Source organism: Fistularia commersonii, chromosome 30 (assembly GCF_037954325.1).
Source record: "Fistularia commersonii isolate RoL2024-O1a breed Wild chromosome 30, RoL_Fcom_v1.0, whole genome shotgun sequence".
Taxonomy (NCBI): domain Eukaryota; kingdom Metazoa; phylum Chordata; class Actinopteri; order Syngnathiformes; family Fistulariidae; genus Fistularia; species Fistularia commersonii.
The window spans coordinates 6,979,972-7,006,664 of NC_141313.1; the positions used below are offsets into that span (position 1 = coordinate 6,979,972).

General features: G+C 40.6%; 1 protein-coding gene across 1 annotated transcript; it reads right to left on the minus strand.

Annotated features, from left to right (window-relative positions):
- Positions 1-739: 739 nt before the first annotated feature.
- Positions 740-21,643, minus strand: tinagl1 (tubulointerstitial nephritis antigen-like 1). Its single transcript, XM_086177947.1, has 12 exons — positions 21,480-21,643; positions 17,908-18,218; positions 15,577-15,643; positions 12,015-12,107; positions 11,810-11,924; positions 9,711-9,837; positions 8,715-8,865; positions 8,420-8,606; positions 7,048-7,093; positions 5,849-5,972; positions 2,464-2,509; positions 740-1,950 (listed from the first exon to the last, which is right to left on the minus strand). The coding sequence occupies exons 2-12, from the start codon at positions 18,209-18,211 to the stop codon at positions 1,783-1,785; spliced, it is 1,428 nt and encodes a 475-aa protein (XP_086034073.1). The 5' UTR covers positions 18,212-18,218; positions 21,480-21,643; the 3' UTR covers positions 740-1,782.
- Between the last annotated feature and the right edge of the window lie 5,050 nt (positions 21,644-26,693).

Here is a 26,693-nt window from a genome sequence, read left to right on the forward strand (position 1 = left end):
CCTGCCATTCTGTCATGTTTGTAATATCAATTTTTTTGTGATTCAGGTGGTTTGCTACAAAAGTCCTGAGTCTCAATTTTTCAGTCAGGCATCTCTCAAGCGAATCACGATCTGAAACTGTGGGATTCGACAGGTTCCTGATGCTGCCTCGCAAATACAATGCCACAGCAGCATCACGAAGCTGACAGTGCTTTCTGAAAAGTATGTTTAGCCACAATCACCAACAGGTGGCCATGAGACGGTCCAAGCAGGACCGAGCAGGTGAATGAACTGATTTCCCTTTATAGCATCTTTCATTACAATTTGATTTAGGGAGACCGTTAAGTTTATCAGGTCTAGAATTTATCTTTCAAATCAAAGTACAGTATTATGAATTTGTAACGGCTGCGTCAAAATGTCCCACTCGTCGACAGGTCTGTGTGAGGCTGGGCAGAGTCTCGTAATCACTGGGCCGTTAAGGGGATGTCATGTATTTCTCTGAAAATATCATTATACATGGACCCCAGCAGAGGCCTGTGCTCTACTAGTGCCCTTTTAGTCCATTATATGTTATGTGTTGAAGCACCGATTGGACTTTAGCAGCAGTACGCCCTCCACCCCACCCCCTGACTCCTTACTGTGTGTGTAACGGGTGCGTTGTTAATGTTTTCTTCATACAGTACATCTTGAAACAAGTAGTAAAATAAACCTTTAAAAAAATAAAAACTGCAACAAATATAGCTCAGGCTGTTATGTGACAACATTTTTTTTTTTTTTTTTTTTTTACAAAAAATAAGCTTTGCAGTGGTTGTACCAACTTTAAGGCAGAAGGCAAGCCTTGTTATGCACCGGATTGACGTTATCAGATTGAATAATATGGTAAAATTTCATTTCATTTATCTCAAATTTCGGATCAAAATGATTCATTTAGCAATACGACACATTTTTGAGTATTGGCAAAATGTCTGTGTAATATATTCATTGTCCTACACTATCGCCAAACTATATGCATGTTTTTTTTCTTGAACCACCTTTACTAACATTTTATTTCAAGCTGGAGTCCTTTGAATCTTTAACTGTCAGAATTATTAAACTATGTGAGAAACTCTCCTGCCTGCAGCTACTACCTTTGTAACACTGAGGTAAAAGGGTGAACTGTGCAAGGGTTTATCTGACACGTAGATGTCAAGAAGGTCATCTATGATTTACTATCATATTCCACAGTTGGCCTGACCGTGTCTTTTTAAAAAGATAACGCCTAGGTCTTATTTTTGATAATCTGGCCCTCCGTTTTCATCTTTTCAAATGTGTCCCTCTGAAGCAGGTCCATCCGGATTATCGATTTTGAGTTTGGAAAGGCTAAGGTTTAAAGAATGCAAGGACACAAGAACGATGAAACGGTCAGATCGAGCTTTTCTTTCACCATCACCCAAGTTGACATGAACACGTTTCACCAGATTTGAAGACTCTGGGAGTTGTTGTCTTTGGAAAAGTAGGTACCTGAGGTGCTCCATGTGGCTTCTTGGCACCAAGCGAGTCAGCTTAAAAGACCTGTCACTATGTTGAGTGGTTAATTGTTTTTTTTTTGGTGCCATACACTGTGAGCTATACTGGAAGTGTAGAGTATTTGAGAACACAAGTTATAAAAGTCAGAGGGCTTGACATGTTATGTGGTTGTCCCAGCCAGCACATGGGGATGTTATAAGTTCTGAGACTTCTGTGGTGGTTCAGATCTGGGATAACAACCAACTACAGGTGCAATAGTAATAAAGATCTTGGTAGGGTTTTGATGTCAAAGGTGTCCTAAATGTGTCTGCGGCGATGGTGGTGATGATGGCTGTGCATGTCCTCCATCGTGATCCTTCCCCACACACCAATCACAAATGTTTCGATCTCACACTCATTGTCTCCTCGTGCGATGCGGAAGTAACCATTCTCGCCCCAGTTCTTGCCCCAGGAGTTAGAAGCAATCTGAAAAACAAAAGAATCAATTGCTTAATGTGAACCTTAGGCTGGGAATCACAGATTAATACATTTTCTATGGTAACGACGGTGTCAGGATATAGTGATTCTGCTATATTAATATTCTGCAAGAAAAAGAATTCAACTAATATGAATGAAATGTTTGCAAATAGTAATAAAATTAATTTGAACGCATATAGGAAAAAAAGGTTGTTATTTCATAATCAAATCATTGTAAACTAACACTCATTGAAAAATACAACAAAAGAAAAAACAAATGTGACAAACATTAAATCGACTGCATAAACCTTGTCATTTTCTTTCACCTTCAAAAAAATGCTGTCAGCTGCTAATTATCTTATTCCACAAGAACAATGCGTCGAGCTGATTTCGAGCATGTTTGGGCCTGAAATACATATTTTTTATGTCTCGCAAAATAGAAGTTTTGACATGGAGCATTTATCGGTGTTGCATTTCCACATGTCAAGTTTGAGATGGGAAAGACGGTGAACTTGAGCTCACCCAGTATTTTTTCGATGTTCCATCAAAGTTCCTGTCTTCTCCCCACCTAGTGCACAAGGCAGATAAGACCGTTATGGCACATGCTTACAATCCAGGATGAATTAGCTCATACACAGATGCGTTGTTGTCTGAGCACAGACGTTGGATTTCTCTCAAATATAGCTGATGTTGACATTTGTTCACCTGTAACACACCAGTGGATATGGATAAAGAATAGCAGGAAACAGTACAAAAGGTGTTCAAGAGGGCTAAAAAATGTAGATCTTGTTAACAACATCCTGAAAAGCAACTATTTCTGGGTGGACACCACCTAGTTGTCACTCCCACATAATTCCAATCTGACTAAGAATTCCCCCTTTCCTCTACCGTTTCCACACCCCAAATACAGAACATGAAAAGGAAGGCTTTGAGGAAGTGACCACCACCTTGATTCCATCAGTGCGGCGCTGATGGAATCGACAACAACAACATTGAAGTGAAATGTTTGTAAATGCACAAAAATAGATGTGTGAATTTGAACCAGTTCTCACCCTTCTATGTGGCTTGTAGCTTAGTTCTCAGAAAACTTTGGCAACCGCCCATAAAATTCCCACCATGCCTTCCACTTTTGTCTTAGTATCGCAGCTGCCAAGTTCTCCGCTCGTCATGATCAAAACATTCTGCTAAAGCCAATTCCCATCCTGTTTTTGAACTACGGCCCTTTCGTTCCCCAAGAGATTCCTGATGGGGTGTTATCTTTTATCAGACAAAGGAATGCTGGGAAATAGAGTAGCCTTTTTCAGACGCAGCCAACCCAGGAGCCCATCACCATAACATTGGCAGAAACTGCCGGCCTCCTATCAGCACGTTACTTTATTAGGCCGGGGTTTCGTTGACTGGAGTCAGAAATCACACTGACCGGCAGAAACACCGCGCACAACGATGTCAATAAAAATGCCACCGCAATCTGTGACACACCAGACTGATGGGGCTTTGGAGATGATTTGGGAACCCTGTGTGTAGCAACGTATACACCTGTGCATGTTTGCATATCCCTATATGCCTGCCTACATAGTTATTGGCATAGACATACCCAGACAGAATCGGACCACCGCTGATCTCCTTTCTGGCCTCCAATCAGCTTGCTTGCTCTGTCCCAGACAATGACGGGCATACCGCCTTGACCATGTGCCCCGCCCTTTCCAAACGCCCCTCGGCACACCCCTGACCTTTTTCTCCGGGGACTGATCCCCCTCTCTCTGTCCAGTGCAGTCAGGATCAGCAACCCAGACAATGCCCTTTCCACCACAGTGGACCTCAATACTCTTTCTACAAACTTTCCCAGGCTCTGGGCTTAAAGGAACGCACTGCTATGGGATTTGGTCTATGTAAACATACTGATGCCTGTGGCTGTCAGGTTGGTGCTCAAAACACTTTTCCCCATCTACCCCTTTGTTTCATCTATCCCTAAACCCACGTCTCTGGTTCACCCACATCCACTCACCCAGAGTAGTGAGGAATTATTAGGTCGAAAGAAGGGGCCAAACACCACTAGACACTCATTAATCTCTTCCTCAGCATCATCTCACACCCCGCATACCTTTAGGTTTTAATGATAGTGTATAGCCAGAGAAGAGTAATTAGAGTCCACAGAAAGCGATCCTTGACACGAGCAGGGTGGACACACATCACAGCTCTGCATAAGAAGGATTCTAAGTACTGCGTGCATCCAAGGTATATGATTTACACAAAGTACAGGTTGGAGGGCTGTTTGCGTGAGATTTTATAACACGCATGCCTGCACATGCCATATGACTGAATGAATGGATATCACAACATATACATGGAATGGCTGCTGTGGATTCTTCGCCAATGTTTTGTCTTCTGCTGTTATCAAAGCGCTCGACTCTGTGGTCTCTTTTTGCTGAGAAACTTCAAGGCAGAGTTGCCAGAGTGTTTGGAAATGTTTTGTCTCCTGCGTTTATCAAAGCCCTCTATGGTAGTTTTTTTTTTTTTTTTTTTTTCTGAGAAACTTCATGCCCGCAAAGTGTAAATGGTGTGGACCAAACGCTCACACATTCCTTAACCCCCATTATTTTACCTATTAAGACACAGGTGCTTATTTGTCTAATTTTGAAAGTGAGATTTGTGGAGCACAACATACCATTGTCATAACAGACACTTCCCAAACCAGATGGATGAGGAACTTTCAAATATTTACAAGTAAAAGATGTTTATGAGGGAGAATCTCCCTTGGCCTCTAACTGCCCACAAAACTTCCCATTAAACCCTGTTGTTTGTTCAGTTGCATTCTATTAAGAATATTTGGCTTTAGATATAAAGAAGGGGAAGGAACGGAAGCATCACTGTTAGGGAGTGTGCTGGCCTGTGATAATAAAAACAACCAGAGTGAGAATCAGTAGCAAGACAGTAAAGCAAGATGAGGTAGAAAAAAAAAAGGAAGACAGATGGTCAGGTAATCCAGGTGTGTGCGCGCTGTCTACCCGCCTGCATATTTGTGGTCGTTTTAGATAGAGAAAGATGGGGGAGGGAGTTGGTGTCTGGAGCAGACGGAATAGTGGAGCCAAGGTGTGTCTTTCAGAGTAAAAGATTGGGAGGGAAGTTTATTCACACACACACACACACACACACACACACACACACACACACACACACACACACACACACACACACACACACACACACACACACACACACACACACACACACACACACACACACACACACACACACACACACACACACACACAGATGTGAGCAAACGCATGCAGGTGAGGCTTGATGGGGCTCGCAAATTCAACACTGATAACAATTCAATTAAGTCCTACTTCATCCTTTTTCAAACACATTTTTTTGCTGAAATAGCATTTATTGTGCCTGTTGCAACAATGAGGGTTGACACATGGCCTTGATGTTTTAGTCTACCTGCTTAAAGGAGTAGTTCAACCCCAAATTAAAATTCAGTCACTATCTACTCACACCAATGTTTAGTTGTTTTGTCCTCTGAACACAGATTGCTGCAACAGCAGATACATAAATATACACATAAGACAAACCTAAATGAATAAACAAAGAATTAAAGACAGAAAAGAAAACTGTCTCATGTTGCACAAGTTTCTGAAAGCTCCACGGAGGTGAGTAAATTTTAAGCTAAGCTTTGTTTTAGGATGAATCATTCCTTTTATGGCTGAATAAAACGTTAATCAGACAGGATTCCTCTTGTCAACCTACAAATCTTAAATGGTCATGTCTGGGTTAATATTTTATGTTTATTGATGTTGAGAGTAATGAACGCAACCCTACTTTGTATCCTGAATGGGCTGATGTTTATTTATTTAATAGGGTGACATTTTAAAAGTGTTACACGGTTCTACAGGTAACTTACCCAGTGATCCTAACTGAATGTGTACCATGTTTACGATATTGTGAAGGCTTGGTAAAGCTGACATCAGTGTGTTTGTAGATTCCACTCTTATAGACAAAGAAGTCTTCATGGACCTCCATAATAGCTGGAAAAAAGCAGGGAGAAAGACCATGTAAACACACAAGTATTTCCGCACGATAAATTACACAGCTTTGCTACACAAGCTGCTTTTTCTGTTTCAGGACAAATTCCATTTCTCCTCTGAGACCACTACACACTGACATCAAGCCAGAGAGCTGTGTGGCTTTGTGTTTATGTGTGTATGTATAAATACCAGGCATTCCTTATGTTATTACCTGTGGGCTCACCTTCCTTTTTTCCTACCTTTAATGGAATTCAATGTAAAATTATAGTACCTTCAAATTTCACATTAATACCCTTGTGGACAACTGTCAAGTTAACACGAATGTCTTTGTCTGCCTGTTTGTTCATATTCCTGGTGAGGGAGGTAATTCTGCACGTTTACAAAGACTTCCCTCTTTCTCAGGTCTACCTGCCCAAAAATACTGTCTTTCCAAGCAGAGAACCTTGGTTAGACCTCCCCTCTTGAAACATTCACATGGTCACACAATGCCTAATTGTAAACACACGTGCACGAACCTGTGGATGCATGCGCACACGCACACACACACAACTCTTGACCTTTGAGTCAGAGAGAAAAATTCAAGGGCCAGAGAATCTTGATGTAAAGCCAAGAACTCTTCCTGGACCACTAAACAATAAAACAGGAGGCTGGCACAGATTCATAGAGATTCTGAGAATGCAGAGGGAACACACACATATGCGCACGCACGTACATACACACGACTTTTGTATTCAACTGTACTTGACAATGGTCCAGATGGGCATCAAACAGTAAGCCAGGCCAGTATGAAGGGGTAAGTTCAGCGTCACTGACATGAGGCACTATCATTTTACGACCAAACCAGGGTCATTGTTAAACCTGGGATTAATACGTCAATAGTAATTTAAGTGGTTTCTAGCACATCGCCCACAATTTCAGTGTTACGCAAGAAACACTCACTGGGGAGGTAATGTTGACAATGTACTATTATCCACAAGAATATTTTTAGCGAGTGGACATAGAGACACACAGACATACGCACAGGCACACGCACACACACACACACACACACACACACACAAAGGCATCACCTTACCTTGCACAGGACCATTATCCATAATCTCCTTCATAATTTCCTTTTCCTGAGAGAGGATATAGATAGAATGATTTACAGGCACTAGAGAAAGATCATTACACATCAGTGAAATGGAACAATCTAGAACAACCCCCATGATGTTAAAAGTCAGATAACAAGGTTTGGTCCAGACGGGCCCCCTGTCTTAATGCTGAGCTTATTGACTTCACAGGCCATCAGGAGGCTTAAACAAGAAGCTTTAATGATTTTGGGAAGCATGAACCTTATTTAATATTGATGGATGCGATGTGCTAATAAACCAGATGTTGGTCTGCAGCTCAATGGGTGAGCTGTTATGCTAGGAACCTGCACGGCTCCTGGAAATGTTTTTTGGGAATGTTACGTGATGCAAAAAGATGTGTTGCAGCACTTTGGAAAATTAAGGGGTTAGGACATAGGAAGCGAAACATTCACTACACTCTTTCTCGATCTTTTTTTTTGTGCCACAAGTATTTTAAATGTTCCTTTTAAATTGATGTGAATCACTCACAAAAATACCAGGAGTTAACTGAAACCTGGACATATATAAACTTTTATAAAAAAAAAAACTTGACATTTAAATCCAGAAACTTCCCATAGATCATTAGAACTGAAGAAGCCTCTCAGGGGAAGGGTGAAACATCATCAAGTGAAAAAATTCAAGTCCAGTTGGCAAGACAAGAAGATTTCAACAAGATTTCACCATGACCTGGATGACTGAGAACCTCCATTGATATAAACTTCTATAAACTTCAGCACACATTAAATCCAACTAAAAATAAAACAAGAATCTGATTAAGGATGTTGAGTCTTGTTATCTTTAGTTGGAATAAAGGACTATTTGTCATGGTGGTGTCATACTTAATATTGTTGTATATCTGACTTATGAATTTCTGTATAAGGGTTGATGTTGTGATATATATTGAGACATAAATGGGGAATTTTCATAAAGGTTTTGTTTTGTCCATGTGGCCCAGTCCTATATGCATTCTGTTAAACCTGAAGTGATTTCTATATGAATTATATACACATTTCAATCAACCCTCTTGGCCCCAACAGCTGCCATGAAATATTGAAAACACGCAGCTGTGAGGGGCAACCTCTTTTCAAGACGTTTCCAGCTGGATTTGCATCCAGCACGTAATCCTGCACATTCCCATGTTCATTCAAAAGCAAAAACACACACTGAAATGATCACATGAGAGGGATTACTGCCTACTGTAGCACGAGGGAGAAAGAAAAATGTCCATGAGATGCCGGCAGGATGTGTAAGGTGCACAGATATGGATGTGCATGAGACCGAGAGAACGGATGTGAGAACATGAGTGAATCTTGAATTTGTTTGTGTGCTCACGTTGGATGATAGCCTGTAGGGCGGCGTGGACTGGTAGATATCGTTGTGGTAGTTGTGTGTGTTCGGGCAGCGCTGCGTGGCCTGCCTCTTGCCCCGGCCAATGGAACGACTCTGCATCATACAGCGGCCCACTTCTGCTGGCGCCTGCTGTGGAGGTTGGTATGGATAACAGCCCTCTGTCACCACTCTGTAAGAAGAGACACAGGAAATGCACTGTCATTTAAGGACTATAATTTATTTTAGCGCTTCTTCATTCTTTTTTTTTTTTTTTTGACAGGTTAACGGACTGCCCTACCCTCTGCGCCGGAGATACCACCAGGCTCCATCAACACGACCTCCTGCACAGCCGCCCTGGTTTCGTGTATCACAGGAAATGAGGTTTTGTGGGGACAGCTGAGGAGTCATGTGGCCCATAGACTGGATGGATATTCTGTCTGATGCCACAGCTAGTGAAAAGCAGAAAAAATATTAATAATGAAGATTGGCAAAATGTCAGTCAATTCCAGCTAATTGTCCCACGTATTTCTACACAATCACGTCCTAGGAAAACCTGCACTTTCTCAAACCCGTTTGGTGTTAAAGTTGAATATACGTTATGGATTATCTCCGCCCACCCGCTGCTGTTATGGAAACTAAAGGGGCCGCTCCAGTGAGTGGCCACAGAATGAAAAAGTCATTATTGGTTTGCTGTGATAAAACTGTTTGAATATACTTTGTAACCTGAATTATGTGTTATGGTATTTTAAATATGAGTCTGCAACAAGATTATACATTGAGTTCAAACAAATATTCAAATCAATGTAATTTTTTTTACATCTAACACTTAATCCTTCCATTTTAAATGTGAAATTTGGAGGTGTGGAAATTGGACAAGAGCACATCATGTATCATTAACAAATATACCACAACACAAGCAAGTACCCACCAAACTAAGTTCTGATTGGCAAGATCTGGATTGTTGAGGGAGCCCACTTACCTCCATCAAATAAATTAAATTGATATGTTAACCTGATACAGAATACTGTCAAATTTTCCATACGTTGGCTAATGACGGCATAGAAATTGGGCATGACAAGACTTCATTCACGATCTAATGATTCAAAAACGATCATCAGATTTTTTTTTTTCGGCAGGACACATATCATTTATCTTATGTCACTTCCACCTCACTTTGGTCGATTATACTTTTTGCATCTTAAGTGTTTCGAGATGCCTGTTTCTATATGTGGATATTGGTGCATATTTCTTTTACATACATATACATATATCTGAACAGCATTTTATCACCCACCAGCAGTCGAGAAAGCCCAAGAGGCTGCACAGTTGCCCTGGTCCAGCGGTTCATGAATCTTCCCCGGCCACTTTTGTGATGAGTCAAAAGAGAGTGGCAGCTGCTCACTGTGAGGATCCATGTTCATCTAGCCGAAAAGATACGAAGGTATGAAATCAAAAATATGAAGCCCTATGGAGCGGTGCAGTGTTAAATCCTCTTTGGAGATTTGGTTTCAGCATCTTCACTCTTCACTTTTTCTTTTATTCAACCTTTTCTATTAGCTACATTTGGAGTGGTGGCAGAATGAACACCAGGTAGACAAAACAAGAGAAACTTGATGTCACACAGTGCAATTTGTACGCAGAAGAGCAAAAACAAATGGCTGCAATTAAAATACATGTGGATGGCTTTGTAAAACAAGTCTGGATCATGAGCAGATTACATAAGTCTGCTAATCAACCATTTAGTAGAAGGTACTTGTTCACAGACGATTAGGGACATTTGGCCCACTGTCAGACTCCGTACACTCTAGAACAGTTGGAAACCTTTGATTGCAGTTCCCTCCGTGAAGCCATTTGCTTACATCAGACAAAACTCTACTGCGTCATTTGGACTCTGTCTGGGAGGCATGAAGAATATCAGTTTCACCTCAATAGCCAATCCTGCAAATTAGCTCTTGATACTGCTCTTGCAGATGGTTCTCTCATTTGAGAGGAGCGTCCTGCGAAACTCTCTTACGAGTGTCCCTCTGCATCACTGACCTCCCCTCTCTCTGAAAAAATGCAAGTCTGACTGCTCCGCATTCCTGTGATCAGAAGTGATTCAGAACGGCAACTGATACATAACTAAGGAATGTCCTGTCAGTCTCATTGTAGTTATAGAGGGCTAAAGTCCACCTGCACAAGCACCTTTGGTATCTGCCTTAAAGCAAGTGAGAATGAATGGGAAGGAAACATCCATAATAAAATTCATTAATGAACACACATTTTTTCATCCTTTGAACAGCAGGACAGATGGGAAAATGGCAAATGAGATTTATGAATGAGCTCTGATCTGGTTCCTGGAACAGGTAAGAACACGCTGGTGGCAGAAGGAGGAGGGGGTATAGTGATATTTTGGGGCGGAAGAAGTTGTGGAATGCGGGGAGATGTTAAGCGGGGAGTGTGTGGACGGGGGAAGCGATGGGTGGAGGGTAGAGGAGGGGTGCAGACTGCTCTCAAGACAGCCACCATCCCCTCCATCTTGCCTGTGTGATGTTTTGGTTCCGTCTTACGTAATCTGTCTGGGTAAAATGGAAACAAAGACAGAACGGCTTGGTATGATCTGCGGTTCCAGGCAGAGACTCCATCATATGCCAACAACTGCCATAATTGGTGTCAAAGGGTTTGATCAGGGGTGTCTTGTGATAAATGCTTTTTGAACCCGCCTTGAGTTATGTCAAAGTATAAGACCGATTTTAATTATTTTGAAAAAGGCACATTTCGAAAATTTATTTCCAAAAATCTCACATATTGCCTTTGGAGATATGCTGTACATGTGTTGTAGTTGTGTGCCTTGCTCTCCAACCTGCTCAAAAATCAGTGCATTCTGCAGCCAGAAATTATTAGATGATTACTCAATTGAAGATTTTTTATGACTTGACTGACAACTGACAAGTTTCTAATTAAATTTTGGTCATCATATTAAAGATGATTAAGCACACAGCAGGTTTAAACTTGATATAAATTGCCGTCCAAAAACAAGGCTTGGGTTTGCAGCCCTACACAGCAGCGGTGAAATGACAAAACCAGTGGATGCACTTATCCATCCAGATAATCTCTGCCTTTCTTTTACCTTTAAACCTCTTGAAGTGGAATTCCGAGGGGAAACCCACCAATATGTAATGTGATATTTAAACAACCCTTCGGGACATTTCTTCTCTATTACCCCCTCTTTAAAAGAAAGTTAGAGGTCAGAGATCAGGTATAAAACATCAGCATCGGAGCCTTTCACGAACCCTCATGTCTGTAACCCAACCACCAAGGCCATTAAATCATCCTCTGTTTAAACTGATATTTTTGATCAGTAATATTCCCTAAAGCTATGACATTATTGCTTTCCTCAGGACTGTCTTGTACCTGGATCTCATTCATGTTCATAATGGTCCTGGAGGGTCTTTGTGTGCCCAGGCGGTAGCGGATCCCCTCGTCCAGCGTCATTCCATAGAGTTCACTGTAATTCGCTGCCTTCCACCTGATTCGAGGAAAAAACAGTAGGATAATGAAGGCACGGAGGAGAACAAAAGATGACATGTAATGTGAGGTCATCTATGCAGGATCTTACCCGTAGTTTCCTCTGTTGATGCCCTGGATCATGTAATTCTCCATCAGACAAGCATTCCCCTCGCAGTCCCAGTGCCCATTGGTCCCACACGTGCTACAGGAGAGAAACAATTCATCTTTATTTTCATCTTTACATGTGCATTACAACTGCCATTATATTCTATATTTATTCTAAAGGCAATCCCAGTGGACAGGAAGTAGGCTCAGTGGAATTCTCAAAATAAATTGAATGAGCAACAACATCAGAAGCCGGAGACAAAACAGAACAAGATAGTTATACAGGGAACGTAAGCCTTTTAGGGAGATTTCTTGGCCAAAAGAAATCACACAGAATGAGGAAGTCAAGACATCAGATGACGGCGGAGATGATAAGAAAGCAGGATATGAATGATGATGTTCAGAGGTTTCCTTAAAACTCAAGAAGTTGTATTGTGTAGTTTTTGATGGCTCACTCTGAAATGTTTATTTTCATAAGGGTATAGTGTGGGTGCACGTGTGTCTCTAACTGTAAAATCTGTGCGTTTTACAAAACTCAAACAAGAAATAAACATTTCACAGACCAAGATAATCAGTTCATTATTCATCTTAAAGACTCAGTAAAATAGAAATATCAGAAGAAAGAAACACAGTATCTATTTCACTGAAGCACTGGGTGAACTTTCATTGGGTGAACATAATATTCATCCAGTTATGTTAAGTTAGCACATAATATTCAGTATATAATAATATGTGACACTTTGGCAAATACTTGTGAGAAAAAAAAGGGGATGCATTTTTGCATTAAAAATGTACACATTGCCACACACTACTTGCAATATTAGATGAGAGTAAAGGGACAGAAAATCTTGCCCACTGTTTTTCAGATCGTTTCACCAACCTTTAACTACTTTAAGCTTCCCTTTATGAGAATATGCTATTCTTGAAACTTAACTTTGGCTCTTAATACCCATGGTGCAATGAATTATAAAGGAAACAAGTTTTTTTGCCTGTTTAATACTTAGTTTTTAAAACACTGTAAACACTTTAAAACACAGAATCATTCAGGGCTCAAAACCTGTATTTTTCCAACTTTAGTTGTTTGTTAATATCTTGGTCCAACCCACATCATCAAATACACTGTCATGAAGAGTCCCCCTGCAAACTATGCCTTTACCTACTTTACGGAACATGTATATGTGAGACATGCAACTTATTCCCATGTAATAGAAAGTGTCAAATCAGAAGAAAATTAATATGCAGGGTGGTGTTTTTCCTGAACGATTAGCTTCATTCATCCTCTCTTATTTCCACCTAAACCTAACCACAGGGAAGTGACAGAGCCTTAACAGCGCTCTAGTGCATCCTAGCAGACCTCAAACAGTTAGTTTTCTGAACACTGATGACAGCTTGTACCATGCAAGGGCTCGAGTTCTATAGGATTTTGCAGATTTCATATAAAAAGCAGAAAAGTAAGATGGGAATTTTCCAAGATCCCTATTATATAACATCAGACAAACTGCTTCATAAGTGGATTTTGCGGGATGCCCACATAAAATTCTTGCGTCCCCCATGCACTCTTGACTCTTGAATAAAGACTGGAATAGCATGTCACTTTTTCATCATTTCAGCGTGAACAGAAGCATACAAGCATGACAAATAAAAACAGCAGTAAATCTACAGTTAATGAATAGGGGACACGCAACCGCAGGGACAGGCTTGATGACAGACTCTGGAAAGCAGAGAGTGACAGAGAGTGAAATACAAGGGCTATTAACCGCCATATTTCACATTCCCCGTCAAAGGTCCCATTAGAGACAGTCACGCTCTTCACCTCTGAGTCCAAACACACACGCTCCCATGTTTATCTGTCCATCACCTGCCAGAGTGGACACAATCAGTAGCAAATGCAAGACTGAAAGACAGACAAAGGGGTGATCGGAGCTCCTCTGTGAGCGAGCTTGCTGCCACAATTGGGAGGCGCCATGCTACAGATCATTCTGCCCAGATAAGGAGTTATCAGGATGCCAGCAGTTCAGGGAGGAAAAGGCCTCAGCTGGAGATTCTATTAACACAACAAAAGACTGCCAGACATATCGCGGCCCATCTTCACACACATGTGCACAAAAATAACCATATCAGTTGTTTTAATACCTCGCGCTCAGTTGTGGTGAGTTTCCAAGCTGCCGACCAAAGTATTTACACAAACTGCCCAGGTGTTTTTCAAGCAGATAAGTTACTAGATGGTGTTCATTGGATGTATCTTTAATATTTGGCTAATATCCTGATTTTAATAGTCTGTAAAGATAAGTAGGAGGGCCAAATAAGGGTGAGCGAGACTGTAACCGGCTCAAGGAGAGCTGATGATTGGCAGCGGGCGCTGATTCCCCCCATCCTGCTGTCCTGATCTGGTGGATCTGGGAGGATACATGTTCAGGAAATTGATTTAGAAGAGAGTGGGAGTAGAGAAGGGTATGTGTCCCACCAGGCCGGCATAACGATGCTATTTTTCAGGTGTCCATATGCATTTTTTTTTTCGCAAATGGGCACACATGGCTATTTTTACAGAGTAATTTGGTTTTGCTTGTATCGGTCCACCAGACGATGATACGACACACCCATTACACCCGACTGAGCTATCTAAAAGGGAGTCTCAATCGGGTCCACTAAATTGACAAAGACCAGGCACTGCAGGTCAACAGCTGTGAGACTTAAGCAGATAACAAGGAGATGAGTAGGGTCAGCCTGTTTGGGACAAGTCCTGCCGTGCCAAAAAAGCTGTGATACAACAACATTCTTGTTGCATCACAATAAACATGGTATGAATGCACAAATGAATTTTATATCAACGTTAACCAACATCTCAGAATGTGTGCACATTCACGCAAAGGAACTTTGAGGGATGATCCAGATGTGCAAAGCAGTGGTGAACAGCAGGTGAGCGATGCAATTCTCCGTCTTGCTTTCACTGACTTTCTCTCGCGCCCTGTTGAACATTTCTGACTGCTGTCTCATATCACAGGGGACAACAGTGACAGTAGACGGGCTCCCTCCGGGTCACTGGAGGTCGAGGAGATAATAAAACACTTTGCTGACACTGTCTTCGGTAAGTGGAAACATCATGTCGGGGTCATATGCGGAGAAACTTTGGCGAATTGAACTGCCTGCTCATGGATAAAAAAAAAAAACTGCTTAAAAAGAACTCTCATGCCTCATGTTTGGATTTTTTTATCCATGAGAAGTAAACTGTCAGCATCCAATTTTAATTTTTAAAAGGTAAATTAATTAAACAACACTATGATAATGTCAAAAAAATTACAATATTTTTCATTGTGTGGATATCTTATGATGTTAGTTCACAACATGATTGAAATGCAAGTACATGTCGGCTCCTGCCATTGTTTTTATGCAGCAATAACTCATGTGATGTTTCAAGTGCAGCTAGGTAACAGATCTTATGGAAGAAACAGCCGTGATGATGGGAAAATATTTTCTGAACTTTAAGCTGATTACTGGGACATTAAAGGGGAAGCCCTGGTTTAAGAAGTTAAAAGAGAGAAAGGGGGAAGAAAGGGGGCTTTACATACCATAAATTGCAGTTGTCTTTGTATGTTTGCCCTGTAAAGAATCTGTTTCCATTTCTTTCGCAGGTGCCTGATAAGACACAAACAGACGAAAAAAATCAACATACACATATTTTTTGTCTAAGTAACAATTATCGTCAGTCATCATAAGCAAAGAAAACTATACGCTGCCACCAATTGAGGCAACCATAATAAACATAGGTAACAGTGATTCCTTATGTGTGTGCGTGTGTGTGTGTGTGTGTGTGTGCAGATCGTCCGGGTTTGTGTTAGAGTACACACAGAATATGTGAGGTTTAAGGAGCTCTGAGCTCTAGTAATCCAGTGTAGGAATGCAGTGTTAGCTTCTTTCCAGCCTTCCCAAGCCTCACCAGTCTTCATGCTTAAACCAGCTTACCACTTTGCCACTTCATGCGAGTTGTAGCAATTGAGAGTTTGTGGGTGCTGGCCATTAAAGTCATACTGAAAGACTGAAGAATGAATTAACTGTGGGTTACTGTACTGTAACTACATCGGATCTGTTTTTGTCACTGTTATGTAAATCTCTGAGTCCATAAACCTTGAAAATGAAGCCAAAAAACAACAATAGCAGAGTGATAAAGATTACCACTTATTTCTGAAAATCTGAACATTTCATCAAATGAGTTTATATTATTTCTGATTTCAGTCATTGTAAGTTTTGGAAATCATCTTGAAAATCAATCAATTTTCCTGGTGTCTTTATACCAGGACTCTGTTTCTTTCATTTTACGCACATTTGTTTTGTTTTACTGGAAAACATTATCTGCATCATTTATTTATGATGCAGAAAACCTTTGGAGTGTGACAGACTTGCTGACATAATCATATTATAGGGAATTGTATTTCAATTTTGTTTTTGTTTTTACAGATTTTGCCTCATGACTTGAGACAAAGCGAGTAGGTTGGGGTTTTTTCTTTTGGCCTGTGTTGCGAGGCCCCTCGCACATTGTGTGATTTATGACTGGGGCCCTCAGATACCCAACTTCCCCCTCACAGCTGCCTGACAGTCCAGCAGAATTCAGTTACTGCTCAGTCCCAGTAGGTGACAAGTTACACATTGATACAGAGGAATTTTATGGAGAGGAAGCCAATGGTGGGTGGTTTCGAGCGATGGGGGACAGAGACACAGATTGGTGTCACAAAGAATTTGACCGTGGCCATTAAACGAGAGAAGTAAACAATGGGATGATGAGAGGGCAATGATAAGTGAAGGACGCTATTGTAAAAGTGATTTCTCTCTTTCTTTAAAAAACGCTATAGCTGTAATTACATGTGTGTATGTTTGTGCAAAAAAAAAAAAGATGACACCAGGTCTGTAACGGCATAAGAGGGATAGCCTGCTACATCTTGCCCCCGAATCCCTGATACTGGTGTAGCGGGGGAACACACGTCTGTAAAGACCCCCCTGGTGCCTGGCCTGTCTTTCCTTCTTCCACATAGCCCACATTCTTTGTCCTGACCTCCATTCATCCCTCCATCTACCCCTCCACCCTCTGTCTGGGTTAATAAGAAGCCTTCTGTTCCCCCGATGTGCTCTCAGGTAGGATTCCACTGCCACTGGCACATTTTGAACCTCTCCCTGGAGAGGACAGTTTTGAAGCCACGAGGGGCGGCATCCTTCCGACTGGGATGGATGTCTGAATACTGTAGAATAGAGGTTACTTATTTTCCAGAATGGAATTGTATGATATTTCTGATATGACTCCAGCCTTTCTGTCTAATTTGGAAATCATGATTGATGTGAAGCCAGTTAGTTGCTATATCTTTAAAAAGTTTTTTTAAATTCAACAGAATACTTTTAAAAGTTGCAAAACTAAATGTAATCCCAAGTGTTGTATATCTGTCCATCTTTCCTACCAAAGTTAAGCCCATGGGTTTATATGGACTTTTCTAATATAATCTCTCAAATGTCAATCATTTTTTTGATGGAAATACTGTATCGCCTATCTCTTCAGGGAATGCCGCTTCATCATTACAGCAACAAAAAAGCTAATATCTGTGAACATCAGGTGGGTGAAAATTACAGTTGTTTCAACTGCAACTAATTCAAATACATGACAAGCAGAAAAAGAAAGCAGGAGCTGTATTGGATGCAATAAAAGTATTGTCTCTTACAGACAAACACATATTAAAGGAAAGTAAGCATGCAATGTGTATTGTGCTGAATTATATTACTATCCAGCACAGAGCTTTTCATTAGGTTTGTAATTGATCTGTATCTAAATAAACAAACAGTGACCAGCTACACACTTATTCCCCGACTCACTTTGCAAGCCAACAACAAATTTTTTGCATGGGTGCACGGCTACGTACCAATGAAAGGAGGCTGTACGCCGAGACAATGACCCCAGAAATCAGGGCAGCAGTCTGAGACTGTGCGGTTGCAGAACAGGTCACAGTAGCAGATAGTGTCCAGGTAGGGGACCGTGCACAGGTCATCCCTGCCAGGACAGCAGCCTCCTCTCCTCTGGCAGTAAGAGCCAAATGGGTCCCGGATGCCGCCCACATGGAGGGGACCGGCGAGCTCCCGCTTGGTCCTTCTCGACAGGATTCTGTCCGCATTTCCCTCTCCCACCACAAGGAGAAGCACCGCCGCAGTCAACAGGTAGAGCTTCATGGCAAAACTGTAAAAAAGAAAGTCAAGGAAACGTGACATCAGAACTCATTATTACAACGGACAGATATTTGGCTGGATTGGCCTGCTTTCTGAACACTCTGAATACTTCACACTTCACGAGAAGAGAGGTGAAGAGGTGACAGACCGAGCTGCACAATTGGGGTATGACGGCTGCCAACACACCATCCATTTCCCCCCTGCTGTGTGATTCACATGCTTACACGTTCACACACACACTGACACACACACTGACACACACACACACACACACACACACACACACACACACAAGCAGACGCCCATGCACGAAAGATGAGTTTAAACAGGAGCTGCCGGTGCAACGTTCAAGCAGAAACCCACATGATCCTTGGAGATGGTTGACTTGTTTTTTCCAGCTTTCCCTCAAGAGCAGCCAAGACAAACAGAAGCTAAATATGAAAACACACTCGGCAAGGAAGTGATGGAAAATAAGTACCTAATGATAGGAACAGTTTTTAAAATGTTGTATATGTAGCATGGGAGGGCAGCTAGGTCTCAGTGCAAAAAGGATAGTTCCCAGGGACAGCCACATATGGCCGTTTTCTTCCTTCATGCTCTTATTTTCAGAATCAGAATCAAATTACTTTATTGATCCTCAAGGGGAAACTGGTTATTTTGAATGTTTTTGTAATAGTTATGGGTTATGGGTTATGGGTGCAATGGTTGGTAACATAGAGTGAGCACTGTCTTTGAAGACATTATCACAATCTTGGATGGTTATATCCAACCTATGGCATTCAATGAAATGACAGTAATACACATCTAATCAAAGCGGTTTCTTAGCAACCCATAGCACAAAGTATGGCTTCTATCTATTAGTACCACATCGTAATGATGCTCATGGGAGGTGCGGCTGAAGCTCATATTAGTACTTCCACCGGCTGATACTGAGTCACAGTAACATGAAGAGGCAGCATCCCAGGCAATCATTTTGGCTGTTTATGTCTCAGTCTCAAAATCACCACCCAAAGCTTGTAATGACAGATGAGGGCTAGAATAAAAACTGAGAAATAAACTTTTTTGCCTTTTTATCCTTTTTAAAATGGCACGCCCTCTTGTGTTACACAGGTTTGATCATATTCCTATTTCATCATTTAAAAAGAGAATAGAATTTGTTGAATTTGTTTACGGTTAGACAGATTTTGTATTCTTTTCACGCTCCTCATAGTGGCACAGTGAAAGTATAGTTCCCCCTGATCTTGTATTTAAATACCGTTGCAGAGGCCAGTGGTGTGATATTTATTGACAACAGCCAATAAGACATTTTAATTCTCATTCTATGTGTCATAAAATCCAAAGGTCAATAAATGGCCAATAACATACTATATATTTTATATAATTTAAGATATTAAAATATGCATAATAAATCACAAACGAATATTTTAAGAATGATAGACTCCATTACCTGAGTGCAGGATAAGTGGTATAGATAATGGATGGATGGAGGTTAAGAGAGTAAATATAACATTTATACAACACCTGTCATTGTAGTGTTGTCCATTTTAACAACACTGTAAACTACTGCATTAGTAGTGGCAGTTAAATACTGCAATCCTTAAATGACAGTTAAAACTTAATACAATTCTTTAAATAGTAAATATGGTAGAGCAGTTCTATTGGATCACAAGATACAGTAGAATGAATATATGCTCACCAATGAAACAGTACAGTACAGTTTCAATAGTAGGTCTGCTGCTTACATAAATAGTGTCATTAATTATCCAATCAAATGTCAGAACACAATGGACACTGTACATAAAGCAAAGCTCCGGAAAAGATCTTTGCTGCTTTGCTGTGCTGTTTTCTGCATGACTGTGCTTTAGATTGAAACATTCACCCACCCACACAAACACACACACGCACACACACAGACAGAGACACACATGCATACATGCACGAACACACATAGGACGGCAAGGGATGGGCAACTCTCCTCTTTTAAACAAATGTTTTGTTGTGATAGACTCTTAGCAGCAGTGCAATAAAACACCCACCATTCTTGTAAACAGGCTGTTGAGGCCTTCAGGTCACACTGTCAGGAGGACAAAACCCACAAGTACTCAACCTAATCCAGACTACTGATGCATTTACAATAGCTTCCTCATTAAGTAACTTACACCATTTCTTTCAATTCTCACACGAAGGTGTTACCAGGATGCAAAGGCCATTTTCTGAACTAAATGATCACATAATGAGGTCACTGACTGTCCCAAGAGGATCCATATGGCCCAGACAGCTGGAGTCAGTGTGCTAAGCCAGCACTATGTGACAGGATGGGTACTTCACCCACGTAAAGAGACAATCAAAAACAAAGGTTTGCACTGCCATTTACCACCCAAGTCATCTGATTAGATCGGCAGCTCAAACATTATACTGAACAGTTATTTTATCTTAAAAATGTTCAGGTTAATAAATATAAATGTGTGTTTATCCGCAGCACGTTAACACTGTTCCACTGTTCTTAGCTCCGCTTTTTAACAACAGCACACAGGTCTTATGTAATCAGATTAAAATAAAGTACTTGCAAGGAAATACAGAATGTCATCCTAAATGCTGCGGGGCCGTCGAATTTGCAACCCGGGGTTGTTTGTGGGACCACACGTACCCAAACCTCTGACAGTCTGAGTCTAAATCTCTCCTCTAGCACGACTCTTTCGTTGCCTGTCTGGCAGGTGAACTTTGAAATGTCACTGCACCTGACATGAATCCACCTTCCTGGTTCTGGTCATTATTCTGATTCATCTGCCTGCTGCCTCAAGACAGCCAGCAGAGCATGAGAACATTTATAGAGCCCTGCATAAGTCCTATTGGAGGTTCTGATTCCTTTAAAGGGTAGTGGTGTGAGTGTACTGTCTTATTGTGAGTTACAATGAAGATCATCCGCACTCACTCACTGGACTCATTAACCTTGTGGAAAAAAAAGAATGGAAAAAAAACCTCCAATCTACCTCCCACTCAAACTGCTGAATCTATTAATAGCTATTTCATTATGGTGACCTACAATCCCACACCTTTGAAAAGTAAACATTTCCAAATACTGGAGGCATGACTTCATATTGCCAACAAAGTAGCTGAGATAACTTTCATACCAGGAATGTCTGGGTAAATATGAATTAGAAGTTGAGAAGTTGGACAAGAGGAGAATAGAGAGATCCAGGAGGTGACACCCAGCCTGCACCTGCTCCCTGTCTGGCACTTTGAAAAAAAAATGAGAAAAGCAAGAATTTACCTTACGTAGATGAACAAATCCGAGCTGTTTTATTAATCCGATAGAAAACCACCCAGGTCTATGGACTGGCTGCTCAAGAAGCTCCTTCACAGATCACAAGATTTTTTTTTTTCTTTATAAAGTACTTTTTCCTGCTTCTGACTCAACCAGGATCTGCCCTGTCAGAATCTGCTTTCTCTTTATACAGGCAGTCGCCACTCCTCCCAACCCCCTCCACCCCCCAGCCTGCCCCATGTCCCCTGCCTTGTAGAAGCGCGCGCGCACACACACACACACACACACACACACACACACACACACACACACACACACACACACACACACACACACACACACACACACACACACACACACACACACACTTTTTCTCTCCCCTTGCTCTCACAGGCTTGTGATCTTTTCTTTTCATGCTTTTCATTTGTCTACCAAGAATTGGCCAATCCCTGAGACACACCTTCCCACTGCCTCTGTTCATTTATTAATTTAGTTCAAATAAGTTAATTATTGAGGTTATCTTTCCACTATCAGTGAGAGCAACAGCAGTGAGTTTCCTCTCCACTGTCTGGTGTCTCGGTGCTCTGTCACTGCGAGGTCGCCTCGAACCCAACAGCGTCGACAGGGATGAGCATCATCTAGTGGCCAAGGGCTGCACAACTTCACCTCAAGCAGCCAGGAAATTTGTCCATGGATTCTTTCACGTTCAAAAGACTCACAAAGTGTGTTTCGCCGGGTATTTTTTGACAGAGATTCCAGATGCTCAGCATATTTAAGACGATTAAAACTTTTTTTTTCAACCATCAAAATCCTATAGTTCAATTGTGTAAAAAGCACTGAACTTCAGAGACTGAACAACTGCTGAGAACAGAACACACCCACAACACGGTTTCAATATGTGATGCAAATTTCAGGCACATCAATTGTACTTAATTTATTCTTATGCATTATCTTTATTAAATCATGACCTCTAATTTGGCAGTTCAGTTAAAAAGGTATAAGGATAATCAGAAGACGACTCCTGTGGAAATAAGTTAGCAAGTTAACCTTACATTACATATAATATTATGTCAAATCAAATAATGAATTAATTTAAAATAAGTGGTGATTCATGGGTTTTAAAAAAAAGCCTTGGGGTCAAAAATTTAAAACAATAAACAAATGAGTCATTAACTTGTGCCACAATCTGTAGCGATCCATAATTGTATATTTTATACTAGTTTATTATTGGGCTGCCAATGGTTGTAATAATATGCATTTTAGGGTATTCCAGGGAAAACAATGGGAAATGGATATTTCGGGGACTGACATGGTGGTCTCAGAAGACACAGCTGTTGCAACGACCCCCTCCCTTCTGACACCATTCTCTTGGGTTCATCACTAAGCTTGAAGGCAGATCGATAATTGTGACACAGCAGGGTGTAAGACAATGCAGGTGGGGGAGGAAAGCAAGCCCCCCGAAACAAACCCTTTGGGAACACAGAAAACTGGGCATGGCTGATCTGATGTGCCTTGCAGGCCTTATGTAGGTAGACAAAGAAGAACCAAGTGACTGGAGAAAAATGTCTATTCCCTTTTTTAATGCCTGGGAATTGTCGTGGAAATGCAGGTATGTTGATTTGCAATTCTTTGCTTGTTTTTGGTAAAAGTGTTTTCAACTCCGCATCTTCTATCGCCATTTGAAAACTGCTTGAACTTGAGCTGGAGAAAATAGCAAACATGGCCTTTGAAACCTTTGGGAGGCCACAAAAGCAGCTAAGAAGCATGCTTAATGAAATCTCAAGAGGTAATGCCTCCCACCCATGCGAATCTGAACTTTTCCCCTCAGGAAGACATTATAGAATATAGATGCTAGTGGTAATATCTGTAAGAAATCCTCCATTCCAAGAATAATTATAATTATATAAATATAATTATTCTTATAGTAATTATAATGGGTGTACTCCTGTAGTCCATGTGTACACCCATGAGTACACATGGGTATATACCTGACTGTGCTGCTGGTCTTTTAAATACTGTAAGTGTGCTGAAGAATTGTTTCTACAGTAAAGTGTCAAAGTTAGTTTGATTTGAGTCATTAAACATCTTTAATTGATACAAATTTGAGCTATGAAGATTATTTTACAATTCAGTTAGTCAGCAAATATTTTGCTACCACACAATAAAGTACAAAGATGTAAATATAGTTGCAGATGTCAGATTATCCCTCAGGCCAGGAAATCTTATCCAAAGTAAGGAGGATGGATTCTCCTAAATTTCATACAATGTCACCAGCGCAAAAGCCTGTAGGTAACTTTTCATACATCCTTACTGTGTCTTTCATACCTGAAAAGAAAAATTACCTGAGGTAATGTGTTATAAGCTATTAATAGAGAGCCTTATTGTTTAAACAGCCTCTGTCATCGTACTTGTTACTGTAAAAGTTGCTTAACTTTTAGATTTGGTAAATTTTGTGCTAACATGCAAACACTAGTCATCTACTGGAATCCAGTGAGTAATACAGCTGAGCATGCATGTGATCCTTTTTTGACGGTAAACGCTTAAGAATTTGATTGTAGCTGTCTGAATGAGAAGGCGTGCCGAGGGACCCTCGGCTTCACCTTGATAGACCCTTTCCTCAGAAAGCGCAGTCAACAAATGAGGGAGTGTGTCTGATTCATTATTTGCTCATCGTGACACGGAAAGTGAATCATCGCAGTTTGTTGCATTACATTTCCCAAGATGTGTAGGTGGTGTGACGTAAGCCTCGTATAGGGGTTTACATTCACTATAGATACATTCTAGCTTGCGGTGACTCAGGCCTTGACCAGCCCACCACATGCTTAACTTTGACTCAATTCTTCAGGGCAAAAGCAGAAAAAAGGAACGAGAGATCAGATCACAAGGGTTTCCCGAAAATAGCCTGAACTGTGGAGGCTGAGGACACACATGGTAACAATAGAGTCCATACATAGACAATCAAGGCTATATATTCTGGAGCTCAGCAGAGAAGCATCAAATACACATCATATACACAAAAACACATTGTGTGCACTTGCTAATGTGCATGCATGAACCCGAAAGTCAAAAATCTAAATTCATCTGGGAAGAAAGTTTCCAAAAAGTGTGTTGAAATGAGATTTTAGCCCGGACAAACACAGTCATACAGATGAACAAATCCCTCTTTCTCTCACTTGGTGTATCACAATCCTCCAATGACACAATACAGCTTGACTGGGAGTCCCAGCTGCACAGTGTCAGGGTGGAGGTCTGATCTTCCGACCCCATGGAGGAGTGGACATATTAATCTCTGGTCCCTAGGTGCATTAACTGTTCTACGGGAAATGCTCAAGGAGCGCAGCTGATAGTAAACAACAATGGTATGCTGACAGGTGGCACACACGTGGAGGATTCTATCTCCACAAGGATTCTAGATGTTCACGAATGAGGGAGCAGAATGAAGTATGGAAAAACACCCACATGTAAGTGCTGATTAGAAATACAGACTTTTGGGAGATTATCAGAATATTATTTTACTATTTGTTCTGTTTCCGCAGCTGTGGCAAAAAGCACATGACAGTTTTATTTTTGAAAGCACTTGATGTACTTGGAGGTTCCATGTTTACCAGAAAACGACTTAATGGATTAGTGTACATGTAAGATTTCCTTATTCCAAGCCAAAACACCCACTTCATAGACTGACATAGACTGCTGAGAAAAAGGATACATTGGGACAAGGGAAACCACGTGATTATATCATAAAAGTACAAAACCTTAGCTGTTTTTGATGAATCCTGCAGATAAAAAAAAAAAAAAAACACCTCTTCATAATTCAGCCTGAAGTTACAGACAAAATCCTGTTTTGTGAACAACAAACCTCACTGTAAATAAAAATAGCCTTGATTTTCATAGAATCCCCAAGTAATCTCATCAGTGCTCAATCCCACTTTGAATACATTGTTAAACAGAAGCAGTCAGCGGACAGGCTGGAAGTTCACATGCAGGTTTCAAGTAAGTAGTGTGCCATTACATGTTAAAAGTTCATGGCGGTGCCACAGAAACAGTGCCAGTTGAACTAGGAGTGCTATGGACAGTAAAGTAAGTGCCTATTTCAAAGCAACTAAATTAAGTTTCAGAAGCACAAAAAAAATATAAAGATATTAGCAACTGCTGATTCTTTAACTGCATGAACTACTATTACTATCAAGTATTGTGCTGCAATGTTAATTCATCAGTATTTTTTAATTAAGTTTCCCAAATCAAACCCTTGTCTAACATGACTATATCATTAAATGTTGAAATTCTTGTACTGACTGACATATTCAGGGTTCGCAACAAGACAGGATTTTTAAAAAAATACCAGCAACCTACAACATATTTTTTCCAGTTAGTATATCCTAAGTAAAACTAAAGTGCCTGCTCCGTGTTAGTCGTAAATGTAAAAAGAAAAACAAAACATCATCGTTTTCAATCGTATACATATCATGTCTGTCAGGAAAAGAAATTGCTAAAAAAATAAAATAGAAAAATAAAAATCTTGACAATTTGTCCAAATTACTAAATAGACAAACTGATTGATTTGTCTGAGATGCCATTTTCAAACAATGGCTTGTTCAGCACGGATTCAAAGTCAGCAAATGTCTGTCACATTTGTGAGCTCCACATGTCTGTGTCTGTCACCTTTGAGTCATTGGTTGTGAAACCAGTAACTTTCACAATAACTTTCTGAGAAGCGAATGATTCATTTTGTTAATTTTAAGTTGATATTAAAATGTCACAAAATAGGTACAATATTCGTATTCCCAAAAAGTCAAAATTTTAAATTAAAAAAACATGAATTATATACAATTATTCATATCGAATACCAGAAACCATACATTTGAAGGAGAGTCATTGTAAATTTTGGATAGGACAAGATAAGATAATAATTTTATTAATTCCCATAGTGGAATACGGATGTAGCAGCAGCACAGCGCAGAGGAGAGGCAACAAAAGACATTAAACAATAACAATAAATATAAATCAAGACATTAAAAAGGATGTAGACAACAATAGTAGAAGGATAAAGGTAGATAAACTGCTAGATGAGTACAGAAGTGACGTGACTGACAGATCGACATAGTGACCAGTGATACAGATGCAACTCTGCCACTGAGCTGACTTTCCTCACCAGCTTTTGAAGCATGTTAACAATAGCAACAATAATAACAAGAACAATAAATTTATAGCGCACCTCTCATC

Excerpts from the sequence above, each read along its gene's own strand:
- tinagl1 (XM_086177947.1), bottom strand. The coding sequence starts at position 18,211 with ATGAAGCTCTACCTGTTGACTGCGGCGGTGCTTCTCCTTGTGGTGGGA. Across the intron at positions 12,108-15,576 it reads AAAGACAACTGCAATTTATG|CACGTGTGGGACCAATGGGC; the intron begins GTATGTAAAGCC and ends TCTCTCCTGTAG. Across the intron at positions 8,607-8,714 it reads TGGTATCTCCGGCGCAGAGG|AGTGGTGACAGAGGGCTGTT; the intron begins GTAGGGCAGTCC and ends CTCTTCTTACAG.